Source organism: Otolemur garnettii, unplaced genomic scaffold (genome assembly GCF_000181295.1).
Source record: "Otolemur garnettii isolate 467f Iridium unplaced genomic scaffold, OtoGar3 scaffold00038, whole genome shotgun sequence".
In the NCBI taxonomy this organism is placed as follows: Eukaryota; Metazoa; Chordata; class Mammalia; order Primates; family Galagidae; genus Otolemur; species Otolemur garnettii.
The window spans coordinates 15,320,330-15,334,307 of NW_003852433.1; the positions used below are offsets into that span (position 1 = coordinate 15,320,330).

General features: G+C 44.0%; 1 protein-coding gene across 1 annotated transcript in view; it reads left to right on the plus strand.

Moving 5' to 3' along the window:
• The first annotated feature begins 6,100 nt into the window (after window positions 1–6,100).
• The window catches only part of HECTD4 (HECT domain E3 ubiquitin protein ligase 4), a 213,386-nt gene continuing 205,508 nt past the window's right edge, over window positions 6,101–13,978 (plus strand). Inside the window, exon 1 of the mRNA XM_023513244.1 lies at window positions 6,101–6,465. Coding sequence (XP_023369012.1) covers window positions 6,289–6,465 — 177 coding nt within the window. The 5' untranslated portion in view covers window positions 6,101–6,288. The remainder of the gene's footprint in view (window positions 6,466–13,978) is intronic.

A 13,978-nucleotide genomic window follows, 5' to 3' on the forward strand; every position in this document is an offset into this window, starting at 1 on the left:
ATAGATGGAAAGTTAAAGAGTGGAAATAAATAGTCCATGCAAACAAAAACCAAATGAATAGGAGTGGGTATAATTATATCAGGTAAACAGTAAAAAAAAAAAAAAAAAAATAGTGACAAAGAGGTCATTATATAATGATAAAGGGATCAGTTCAGCAAAAGGATATAATGGCTCTAAATATATATTCACCCAACATATGAATACTCACATTCACAACACAAATATTACAGAACCTAAAGAAAGAGATAGACAATAACACAATAAATACAGAGGACTTCAACACCCCACTCACAGTACTACATACATCTACAAATTCAATGCAATTCCTATAAAAATCCCAATATAACTTTTCAAAGTTTTAGAAAAAATAATCCTAAACTTCATGTGGGTCCAAAAAAGGCCAAAATAGCCAAAGAAATCCTAACCAAAAACAACAAAACTGAAGACATTACACACCTAATTTCAAATTATACTTCAGGGTTATAGTAACAAAAGTATATCATGGGGCGGCACCTGTGGCTCAAAGATGTAAGGCACCAGCCCCATATACTGGAGGTGATGGGTTCAAACCCAGCCCCGTCCAAAAAAAAAGTATATCATGATACTGGTATAAAAGTAGACACATCAATCAATGGAACATATTGGAGACCTGAGAAACAAAACCATATACGTGCAACCAACTGATCTTTGAAAAAGCACACAAAGACATACATGGGGAAAGGATGCACTATTCCATAAATGGTGCAAGGAAAATTGGATAGCCACATGCATAAGAATGAAATTGGGTCCCTATTTCTCATCATATACCAAAATTATATTGGTATATGGGTCATTACAAAAGTTTAGAGATACTCAGAAATTAACAAATGTAAAATCTTTTTTTAAAAAAAGAAATGTAAAATCTTGCATGGATGAATCAGAAAGGATACTGTTGACTGTGTTTCTTGGAAATAATGAAATAATGGATCGTGACACTGTCTCAAAACTTTCATAGTGACCCACATAAAAAATTTAACTCAATGGGCGAGTGCAGTGGCCCATGCCTCTAACCCTACCACTGTAGAAAGCCAAGACAGAACGGATCACTTGAGCTCACAAGTTCAAGACCAGCCGGTGCAAGACCAGCCTTTAGCCATCTCTGCTAAAATGAAAAACTGGACAAGAGGATTACTTGACACCAAGGGTTTGAGGTTGCTATGAAGCTATGATGCCACAGCACTCTGCCAAGGGCAACAAAGTGAGACTCTGTCTCAAAAAAAAAAAAAAATTAACATGAGTGCCTCATCTAAGACTGTCCTTAAGCTCTGTTAATGTTTATCAAGAACTGCTTATCTTGGTGGAGCCCTGTGGCTCACGCTTGCGATCCTAGCACTCTGAGAGGCCAAGTCAGGTAGATTGCCTAAGCTCAGGAGTTCGAGACCAGCCTGAGCAAAGTGAAACCCCAATCTCTATTAAAAATAGAAAAATTAGCTGGGCATTGTGGTGGGCTCCTGTAGTTCCAGCTACTCAGGAGGCTGAGACAAGAGGATCACATGAGCCCAAGAGTTTGAGGTTGCTGTGAGCTATGATGACATAGCACTCAACCCTGAGTCACTGAGACTCTATCTCAAAAAAAAAAAAAAAAAACTGCTTAACTCAACCCCAAGCCACTGAGTGAGACTCTATCTCTAAAAAGAAAAAAAAAAACTGCTTATCTTCATGCCACACATGTGGGCCCAGTGAGGATTACAGAGTCATTTTAGACAGTCAGCTGGTACAGAAAAGCCAGCGGAAAGGAGAGATATTGCAAAATCGCAGAGGGGCCCCAGCTTGAGCCAAAGCTAGTGAATATCACGTCAGCAACTGGGGCAGTTGGGAGATGGTCTCCATCAACAAGCTTGCTCCCTCCTGGGGAGGTGCCTCCCAGGGGCAACTGAGGTCCAACCTACTAATAGGTGGTATTCTTCCTGCTTTCCTCATGCTTCCTCTTTGCTTCCAACTTAGGGTTGCCCAACCTACGCCTTTTTCTTGCTGCTTTCCCATCCTGATCCACTACTATCAAAAGGAAGAGTACAAAATACAATTTCAAAGAGAAGAGATCTCAAGTCACAAATTTTCCCTTTCTATGAATGGATTATTTGTGTGTGTGTGTGCGCCTGCGCGTGCGCATGTGTATTGTCTTGACCTAAATGTGAATTTTCTTCCTCTAGGCTTCCAACATAAAGTTCTTTTGACCCAGCACTGCCTCTGTGTTGCTGATCTGTTCTAGAAATCCCTGCTAAATGGTCTTATTTCCAGAGGGGGTTCTATAAATATTAATTCATCAGCTGCCTCATCGTGGTAGTACAGTGGCAGTCCTGTAGTCGTATGACTAATTAATTACTGTTGCTAAAATATTAAATAACTATTCATTATGCAGCCTAAAGACTTTAAGCCCTAGATCTGTGCTGTTTTCATTACTCAGTGAAGGACAAGAGTTCCTAGGCATCTTGACTCCTAATCTTGGTATATAAACAGTAAGAGTAGGAGAAATTTTCTCTGAACTACCCAAGATGGTTATTTACAGTCGAAGACCTGAGCAATTTAAAAATAGTGATGGGGTGGGTGCAGTGGCTCACGCCTGTAATCCTAGCACTCTGGGAGGCTGAGGTGGGTGGATTGCCTGAGCTCACAGGTTCCTGACCAGCCAGAGCCAGAGAAAGACATTGTCTCTAAAAATAGCCAGCTGTTGTGGCGGGGGCCTGTAGTCCCAGCTACTTGAGAATCTGAGGCCAGAGAATTGCTTGAGCCCAGGAGGTTGAGGTTGCTGTGAGCTATGACACCACGGTACTCTCCCAAGGCTGACAAAGTGAAACTCTATCTCCCCACTCTCCCCAAATTAATTAAATTATAAACTTTCCTTACTAGTTGAGCCTGAATATTTCTACTTAGCAATATATCACAAACATCATTCACTTATATTTATCTATACACACACATATATACTATGTATATAATGTATATTTTTTATTATTATTTACTTATTTATTTTTGAGACAGAGTCTCACTTGGTCACCCTAGGTAGAGTGCTGTGGCATCATAGCTCACAGCAACCTCAAACTCTTGGACTCAAGACATCTCCTGCCTCAGTCTCCCGTGTAGCTTGGACTATAGGCCCTTGCCACAGTCCCCAGGTAATTTTTTTTTTTTTTTTTTTTTTAGAGACAGGGGTCTCCCTCTTGCTCAGGTCGATCTTGAACTCCTGAGCTCAGGCAAGCCACCCACCTCCACCTCCCAGAGTGCCAAGATTACAAGCGTGAGCCACCACGCCCAGCCAATAGTGTATACAGTTTTAGAGATGGGCTCTATGTCCAGTCGTCCAGGCTGCATGATCATAGCTCACTGCAGCCTAGCACTCTGAGCTCAAGCCATCCACCTGTGTGAGCCTTCCTGCAGTAGCTAGGACTATAGTGAGGCTAACTTGTATTAGTATTCTTTGCAAACAAGTTTTTTCTTTTTTTTTTTGAGACAGAGTCTCATTTTGTTGCCTTTGGTAGAGTGCCATGGTGTCATAGCTTACAGCAACCTCAAATTCTTGGGCTCAAGCGATTTTCTTGCCTAAGCCTCTGGAGTAGCTGGGACAACAGGCGCCTACTACAATACCTGGCTACTTTTGTAGAGATGGGAGTCTGGCTCTGGCTCAAGCTGATCTTGAACTTGTGAGCTCAGGCGAGCCACTTGCCTCTGCCTCCCAATGTGGTGGGAATTTATTTAACCAATTCCCTATATTTGGACATTTAGATTAATTATAATTTTCCTTTTATAAACAATACTGAGTTGCATATCCCTGTTATACATCCTTAACCGTGAGTCTGATTATGTCTTTCAGACAACTTCCTCTGAGGTGCTGGATCAAAGGGTATGTACCCCTTTATTTTTGAGATAAACTCTCACTCAGTAGCCCTAGGGTTGAGTGCCATGGTATCATAGCTCACAGCAACCTCAAACCCTTGGGCTCAAGTAATTCTCTTGCCTTAGCCTCCTGAGTATCTGGGACTACAGGTGTCTGCCACAGCACCCAGCTGTTTTTTAGAAATGAGGGTCTCGCTCTTGCTCAGGCTGGTCTTGAGCTCAAGCAATCTGCCCTCCTCGGCCTCCCAGAGTGCTGGGATTACAGGCATGAGCCACCTCGCCTGGCCTCAAAGGGTATGCACCTTAATCTTCATTATTATTATTATTGTTATTATTATTTGAGACAAAGTCTCAAGCTGTTGCTCTGGGTAGTGTGCCATGGTGTCATAGCTCACAGCAACCTCCAACTTGGGTTCAAGTGATCCTCTTGCCTCAGTTTTTCTATTTTTTGTAGAGACAGGGTCTTGCTTTTGCTCAGGCTGGTTTTGAACTCATGAGCTCAAGCAATCCACCCACCTTGGCCTCCCAGAGTGCTAGGATTACAGGCATGAGCCACCACACCCAGCCCTTTTTATTATTTTTTAAAGTAATAAAAGTGTAAAAGTAATACAAGGTTTGAAGTTGCTGTGAGCTGTAAAACCATAGCACTCTACCGAGGGTGACGTAGTGAGAGAACAATCTCACCTCAGTTGTTGGGGACCAGTCCCACTGGTAACCCACATCAACAATTTAGAATATATTCTCCCATACATTTTTGTTTACAAATATAGTTCTTTTTTTGTTTGTTTTTATTAAAATGGGGAGGCTTTTTCTTCTTGAGACAGAGTATCACTCTTAGACCCTGGCTGGTGTGCAGTTTTGTCACTATAGCTCACTGCAACCTCAGTGTCTTGGGCTCAAAGGATCCTTCTGCCTTGGCCTGCCTAGTAGCTGGGACTATGCCCAACTAATTTTTCTATTTCTTGTATTTTTCTTACTTACCCTGGTCTCAAATTCCTGACCTCAAGCAATCCTTCTTCCTGCCTTGGCCTTCCAAAATGCTGTGATTACAGGTGGAAGCCACTCCACCTGGCTGGCACGTAAACTTTTAAAGGTACATTTAAATTAATTTCAATTAGCGTTGAATATTGATGTAATATAACAATAATTATATGGCTTGGAGCCTGTAGCTCAGCGGCTAGGTTGCCAGCCACATACACTGGAGCTGGCGGGTTTGAACTCAGCCCGGGCCTGCCAAACAACAATGACAACTACAACCCAAAAAAAAAAAAAAAAAAAAAATAGCTGGGTGTTGTGGCGGGTGCCTGTAGTCCCAGCTCCTTGGGAGGCTAAGGCAAGAGAAGCGCTTAACAACAAGAGTTTGAGGTTGCTGTGAGCTGTGAAACCATAGCACTTTACCGAGGGTGACATAGTGAGACTCTATCTCAAAAAAAAAGAAAAAGAAAAAATTATAACTGCTACTCATGGAATCATATTAAATACCAGGCATTAGACATCTTTTATTTTTTTAGACAGAGTCTCACTGTGTTACCCTTGGCATTCTGCTATAGCCTCATAGTTCACTGTAACCTCAAACTCCGGTTCAAGCGATCCTCTTGCCTCAGCCTCCTGAGTAGCTGGGACTACAGATGCCTGCCCCAACTCCCGGCTAGTTTTTAGAGACGAGGTTTTGCTCTCACTCAGGCTGGGCACCAAGCATTGTTTATTGGAGCCTGATGTTCACCAGATATTGAGTGCTTATTGGTTACTGGACTTCTCAGTAAATATTAAGGACCTACTATGCGATTCTGTCAAGTGTTATGAACAGTCTGCAGCGCCTATTCTGCGCCAGCCTTTTGCATATATCTCATTGAAGCGTGAAAGAAGATTAGGGGCTTTGGCCCGACGAGGGGTGTACACCGGAGTAGGCATGCAAGGGGAGGCGCCGCCCTCTTCAAGTGTGCAGCAGACCCAGAGCGACTCTGGCTGTCCAGAGTTAGAAAAGCCCGAGAGAGGTCAGGCTGCGGGCAAGACATAACTAAAAGCAATACGGAGGCGGCGGCTCATCCCGGCGCCGAGTCCCGGGCTGGGGGGCGGGGCCTGGCGGGCGGGGCCTGTATTGTCCGCTCCGCGGGGCATGCCGGGAGCCCCGCCCCCAACATGGCGTCTCACTGACAGTTGGCTACTGAGCGGCAGAGGCGGATCCTGCTCCTCAGGGCGGCGGCGGCGGCGGCGGCAGCGGGGCCGGGGTCTCCGGGGCCGGAGTTGGGGGATGGCTGCTCGGATCGCCTAGGGCGGAGCTGCACAGGCGAGGCGGCGAGCGGGGCGCTGCCCGCGGGCGCGGCGGCCGCTGCCATGGACTGGTGATCGCGGCGGCTCCTGCTCCAGTCTCTCCGGGCCGGGCGTCTGCTCCTCAGCGCCAACCCCTCAGCTGGGGCCATGGGCTCGTCGGCGGCCGCGGCGGCAGCTGCTGCGGCGGCGGCGGACTCGGCGCAGTGGCTGTCGGTGAAGGAGGAGACCATCTTCCTGCACGATGGGCTGATCCGGGTCACCGACCTGGCCGAGTTGCCCAGCGAGATCCTCGGGGCCCCGGAGGCCGCCGACACCGACCTGGAGGTGAGCGAGGCTGCCCTCGGACCCGGCTGTTGGCACCTCGGGGTCGGGCCCCCAGCATCTCCGCCTCACCCCACCCGCGAGCCTCCTGGTGGCTGCCGGGGCAGGTGTGTGTGGGCGCGGGGCGGGCAGGTGGGGGCAGCGGCTGCAGGTCTGCAGACCGTCCGCCTCCCTCCCTCCTCTGGGCCTTGTGGCCACTGGGGATTTCATTTGTGGTTTCATTTTGAACGTTCCGACACCCGGCATTTTATTAGACTATCCCCGGGTACGGCCTTCTTCCTCTGGAGGAGCAGTGGCCACCACCCCGGCCCTCTCTCTCCTCCCTCATGGACCCCCTCGACTCACTTCCAGGGCACACCCTACTTGCTTAGCTTTGGGGACATATTTATTTTAACCCTGTTTATCCTCTCACCTCTTTCTTCCCCAGGTCTGTGTTGATTCCTCCCCCCCACGCGGGAGAGGGTAGTGGCAGTTGCAGGTCCCCGATGGGCAATCAGGCAACTTCTCTGTGTCGTTACTCAGATTGACACTGGGCCTTTGTCAGGAAAGCGGGCCGTGTGGACAACGGGGGGAAAAGGGGATGCTACAGTATCCCTCCGTGCGCTTTCTGGAAAGGGTCACGGGCGCTTTAGGCCACAGGGCCTTTTTGTGTGTTTGGGGGTTGCGACAAGAGTACGCTTAGGAGCCGTGGCAGGTGCAAAAGCAAATCTCATCACTATGCTGTTTGGCTTTGGGGGCAGAAGGAAACCAAATATGTTTGATTAATGGGAACTTTCCACCTACTTCACTGGGTTTCTGTTTGCCCAGCGGTGGGAATGCTGGCAGTATCATTTCATGGAGGCTGCTGATGCTGACACTGCTCCCCTCCACTTTGTAGGATGACATTTTGATGGTGTAGGTAGCATGGGGTGTCATGAAATTCTTACTGTCGCAAGGAAGGCTTTCTGGTGTAGGGCACAGGGAAGATGCCTGTTTTCTGGCTATAAACAGAATGCAAGGAATCTTTTGTGTTTTTGCAGTTTTGCATGCAGTTCAGCTTTCAGCACAACGAACATTTATAGGAATGAATTAAAACCCATTACTGTGTGTTTCTGGAAACTGCAGTGATCGGATCACGTTGGCTGAGACGTGCTTGAGATGTGAATAGGTTCCACTGTATTTTTGTGTCTGGCTTAGAGGTTGCTTCAGCATTTCGTTTGTGAGCTCTTAATTGCCTTATTTTACAATCTGGCCACCAAAAAAAAAAAAAAAAGACAATATAAGTTGTTAGGGAATTCCTAACAGGGTGTCAGAGTCTTATTATGACTCACTGGGGCCTATTCTATAAAAAGCAAGGTGTGTCTGAGTGTCTTATCTGCCTAAAAACTCAAGGAGTATTATCCCATCATGATGGAATCTTGATTTAATTGGCTCTGATGTATGTGAAAGGTGGGAAGTGGATGTTCTCTATTTTGTAGAGAGTAATCCAAGTTCACGGAACTAAAATTTTTATATGCAATTTATGTAATTTATTTATTTTTAGGAGTAGAAAAAGTAGGATTAGTTAAAATATCTGCACTAGTAAGTTGGCTTTCTTCAAATGTTTACTGTATGAATGTATTGAGTGAATTTGTCAGGTATTTCTACAGAAGAGTAGTTTTAAAGGAAAGAACTTCTCTGGCCTGTTATAAACTTGTTATTTTAGGGAGGCGCCTGTGGCTCAGTGGGTAGGACGCCAGCCCCATATTCCAAGAGTGGTGGGTTCAAACTGGGCCCCCGCCAAACTGCAACAAAAAATAGCCGGGCGTTGTGGTGGGTGCCTGTGGTCCCAGGTACTTGGGAGGCTGAAGCAGAAGAATCACCCAAGCCCAGAAGTTGGAGGTTGCTGTGACCTGTGTGAGGCCAAGGTACTCTACCGAGGGCGATAAAATGAGACTCTGTCTCTACAAAAAAAAAAAAAACCCAAAACTTGTTATTTTATTTATTTTTTAAATCTTTTTTATTTTGTTATTTTAAACAATATACAACTTTTATTTTTTTAATTTTAAACAACTTTTTATTTTTTTATTTTAAATCTTTTTTTTATTTTTATTTTGTGAGCAAGTCTTGCTCAGGTGGGTTTTGAACTCATGAGCTCAAGAGATCCTCCCACCTTGGCCTCCCAGAATGCTTTTTTTTTTTTTTTTGAGACAGAGCCTCAAGCTGTCCCCCTGGGTAGAGTGCCATGGCATTACAGCTCACAGCAACCTCCAACTCCTGGGCTCAAGCGAGTCTCCTGCCTCCGCCTCCCAAGTAGCTGGGACCACAGGCGCCCGCCACAACGCCCGGCCATTTTTTGGTTGCAGCCGTCATTGTTGTTTGGCGGGTCCGGGCTGGGGATTCGAACCCGCCACCTTAGGTGTACGTGGCTGGCGCCTTAGCTGGTTGAGCTATAGGCACCAAGCCCCAGAATGCTTTTTTTAAAAATTTATGGTCTGACTTCTTGCAAACTAGTATGTGTATGGGTGATAAACATTTATGACTGTTAGTAGTGAAGAATTTTTTTCATTCTTTACACATGTTATATGGGCTACATAGCATTAGGAGAAACAGATAGCTAAGAATGTTTTTGTGGCTGTATTCATATTTAATTATTTGATAATATTATATATGTGTGTGTATATATAGAGACAGAGTCTCATTTTGTCGCCCTTGGTAGAGTGCTGTGGCATCACAGCTCACAGCAACCTCCAGCTCTTGGGCTTAGGCAATTCTCTTGCCTCAGCCTCCCAAGTAGCTGGGACTAAAGGTGCCCAACACAACATCAAGCTATTTTTTTGTTGCAGTTTGGCGGGGGCCAGGTTCGAACCTGCCACCCTCTATATATGGGGCCGGAGCCCTATTCACTGAGCCAATTTGATAATAATATTGATTAAATGTATCTTTTGTGTCAGACATTATCTTATTAAATTCTCAAAGGATGCTAGGAGCTAAATCTTATCAGTTGTAACAATTGGAAATATTGTACCCATTGTACATATGGAGCAAGTAAAGGGCAGTGTAGGTGTGAGATTTGCTAAAGAGCTTGGCCATTAACCAAGTTCTGTTCATCTCAAACACATCTGCTCCTAGTCATAATACTTTACTGTCTCTGTGCATGTATAATATTTTTATTTGCAGTCGTTTCAAAATTTCATAACTGGCAACAGATGTAGTAATAAACAGATATCTTTATTTCCTTTTTTTGTAACTATTTTTTTTCATATTTGGAGAGGATTATCAATTTTTCAAAAGCTAACTTTTGAAATACTACCATGCCTATAAAGTCACACTTAAAACCTATCTTTCTAGTGGACATCTGGGTGAATAATGGCCATTTTTTTTCACAGTTTAATATATAGAATCCTTCAGCTAACAATTTTGGGTTATGAAGGATGAGACTCAAACTACGTCAACTAATTTATGATTGCAACCTTAATTCAGAAGACTGCAATAGAGTCTCAGAATTTTAGAACAAGAAGGGACTTTATTTTTAATTTTTTTTTTTTTTTGAGACAAAGTCTCACTATGTCACCCTTGGTAAGTGCTGTGGAGTCACAACTCACAGCAACTTCAAACTCTTGGGCTTAAGTGATTCTTTTGCCTCAGCTTCCCAAGTAGCTGGGACTACAGGCGCCTCACTACAACGCCCAGCTGTTTTTTTGTTGCAGTTGTCATTGTTGTTTAGCTGGCCCTGGCCAAGTTCAAATCCACCAGCCTCAGTGCATGTGGCCATCGCTGTAACCACTGTGCTATGAGCACGGAGCCAAGAAGGGACTTTAAAAGTAATAGTTTTCCAGCTCGGCACCTGTAGCTCAGCAGCTAGAGCACCAGCCACATACACCGGAGCTGGTGGGTTCAAATCCAGCCCAAGCCTGCCAAATAACAATGATAACTACAACCAAAAATAGCCGGGCATTGTGGCAGGCGCCTGTAGCTCTAGCTACTTGGGAGGATGAGGCAAGAGAATTGCTTAAACCCAAGAGTTTGAGGTTGCTGTGAGCTGTGACGATACGGCATTCTACTGAGGGCAACAAAAGGGAGACTCTGTCTCAAAAAATAAAAATAAAATAAAAAAATAAAAAGAAGTAATCGTTTCCCTCATTTTGAAAGGAAGTTGTCTGAGATAAGGAGAGGTTATAACTTGATTGCCATCGCATAGCGAGTTTGGGCAGGGCAAACTAAACCCTGATTTTCTTGCCTTTGAATTCCAGGGTTCTTTTCATTCCGTGTTACTCAAAGTTAAATGTCTATCTGAAAAAAGAATCAATCCTAAGAAGTATATCCACATTGACTTAATATTTTAATTTAAATAGGACCAGAGTATTTGAATTAAAAATCTTTTCCTGGCTCGGTACCTGTAGCATAGTGGTTACGGCGCCAGCCACATACACTGAGGGTGGCAGGTTCGAACCCAGCCCGGGCTAACTAAACAACTGCAACAAAAAAAAATAGTTGAGCATTGTAACGGGCACCTGTAGTTCCAGCTAGTTGGGAATCAGAGGCAAGAGAATTGCTTAAGCTGAAGTGTTGGAGGTTGCTGTGAACTGTGATGCCATGGTACTCTACCAAGGGCGACATAGTAAGACTCTGTCTCAGAAAAAAAAAATTTTTTTTTCCCTAATAATTCTAAACAGATTTCTTTTAAAAGTCTAATAAATTGTGTTTATTTATTTATTTGATTTTTTTTGGAGACAGAGTCTCAAGCTGTCGTCCTGGGTAGAGTGCTATGGTATCACAGCAAACAGCAACCTCCAACTCAGGTTCAAGTGATCCTCTTGCCTCAATTTTTCTATTTTTAGTGAAGACAGGGTCTTGCTTTTGCTCAGGGTGGTCTCCAATTCCGTGAGCTCAAGCAATCCACCCACCTTGGGCTTCCAGAGTGCTAGGATTACAGGTGTGAGCCACCACACTTGGCCTAAATAGTGTTTAATTAACAAATTCATTCAATAAATTTTAGTAGATTTTTTTTTTTTTTTTGAGGCTGAGTCTCACTCCGTCACCCTGGCTAGAGTGTAGTACAGCTCACTGCAATCTCAAACTCCTGGACTCAAGTGATCTTCCTGCCATAGCCTCTAAAGTAGCTGAGACTATAGATGTATATCACCACTTCCAACTAATTTTTTAATATATTTTGGTGGAGACAGAGTCTCATTCTTTCTCAGGCTGGTCTCTAACTCCTGACCAGAAGTGTTTCTCTCACCTTGCCCTCTCAGAGTGCTAGGATAATAGGTGTAAGACATTGCCCAAGCTATATTGGTAGAATTTAGAAGTGACCTGGGCCCACTTTCCTAGATGCTGGGGATATAGCAGTGGATAAAATAAAATCCTTATTCTCAGAAAGCTTATATTTCACTGGAAGGGTATATAGATAGTAACAATCAGATACATAATATGATGTGTGGTGTATGTGTTTGTATGTGTATATGTATGTATGTACACATTATATGTATTATAATGGCAAATGGTAAGTGCTAAGGGGAAAAGTATAGCTGGGTAAAGAGAGGGAGAGCATTGGGAAGAGGGCTCTGTTTTATGTTAAGTGGGCAGGAAAGGAAAGCCCAGGATGGCTTTTGAGCAGAGACCTGAAGGAAGTGAGGAAGTACACCATATGGCTACCAAGGAAAGATCATCCCACACAGAGAGGACAGCAAGAGCCAAGTCCCTGAGAGGGAAGCATACTGAGCTTGTTTGGAGTTCTGAGCTCAGTAAGCATAGGGAAAGAGGAAAGATGGAGAATAGGGGATGCAGATCAATTATAGCCTTGTGGGTAAGGGCTTTGAATCTTACTCTAGGTGAGTTAAAAATGCAGAGTGAGGTTTTTATCTTGTCCTTTAAAATAGCTAATGTATTTTTATTTTATGTTGCTAACAGAAAGCAAAATCATATAGGAAATAATTTTATAAGTGCTGAAATAGATATACATTTCAGAGAACTAAAAAAGCAATTATTCAAAAATGACAACTCAAATTTTATTGAATTTTGCATTGTACTGCATATTTCATAGAACATTAGTCTTTTTTTTTTTTTTTGAGACAGAGCTGTCCCCCTGGGCAGAGTGCTATGGCATCACAGCTCACAGCAACCTGCAACTCCTGGGCTCAAGCGAGTCTCCTTCCTCCGCCTCCCAAGTAGCTGGGACCACAGGCGCCTGCCACAATGCCTGGCTATTTTTTCTTTTGGTTGCAGCCATCATTGTTGTTTGGCAGGCCCGGGCTGGATTCAAACCTGCCACCTTAGGTGTATGTGGCTGGCGCCTTAGTCACTTGAGCCACAGGCACCGAGCCAGAACATTAGTCTTTTTAAAATAAAAGGAATTCGGGGGGGGGGGCAGTTGGAGAAGCAGCTTGGTTGTAGAAGTTCCAAAAGCTTTCTGCTTTTATCATTTTTTTTTTTTTTTTTGAGACAGAGTCTCACTGTGTTGCCATCAGTAGAATGCTGTTGTGTTACAGCTCACAGCAGCCTCAAACTCTGGGCTTAAGCGATTCTCTTGCCTCAGCCTCCCAAGTCACTGGGACTATTGGTGCCCACCACAATATCCGGCTATTTTTTGTTGCAGTTGTCATTGTTGTTAAGCTGGCCTGGCCAGGTTCGAAACCCCCAGCCTTGGTGTACGTGGTTGGTGCTGTAACCACTGTGCTACGGGTGCCAAGCCCTTCTATCATTTTTCTTTTCTTCCTTTCTTTCTTTTTTTTGAAACAGAATCTCACTTTGTTGCCATCGGTAGACTGCCATGGCATCATAGCCCACAGCAACTTCAAACTCTTGGGCCCAATCGATTCTCTTCCTCAGCTCCTGAGTAGCTGGGACTATAGGCATTTGGCACAATGCTTGGCTATTTTGAGAGATGGGGTCAGGCTGGTCTTGAACTTGTGAGCTCAGGCGATCCACCCACTTTGGCCTAGAGTGCTAGGATTACAGGTGTGAGGTACCGCACCCACCCTCTTTTATCATTTTTCTTTACAAACTCCCACTGGGGACAGGCATTGCATATATGGATGTTGACAGAGAAGCTAATTAACATGCCCAAGGTGATCAAGATATTTCTTCCCCCACAGTTTTAGATTCCTTTTAAATTCAAGCATTTTGGTTAGTGTTTCTCTTTTTTTTTTTTTTTTTTAAATATTTTATTTATTTATTTATTTTGGTGGGGGCTGGGTTTGAACCCGCCACCTCTGGCATATGGGGCTGGCGTCCTACCCCTTTGAGCCACAGGTGCCGCCCTTGGTTAGTGTTTCTCATATTTCATTGTGTTTGTTTATAAGTACCCCTTACACACACAGAGCACACAAAGACTTAAAGTCAGGTTTGTGACTACCAAAAACTGGAAACAATCCAAATGTTCAACAAGTGATTGGATAAAACAAATGTGTATCCATACAGTACATACATCCAGTAGAATATCACTCAGGAATGAAAATGAATTGTTGATTCAACATGCAATATTGTATCAGTGGTTTCACATTTGTATGTGTATGTCAAGACTCATCAGATTATATACTTCTTTTTTTTTTTTTTT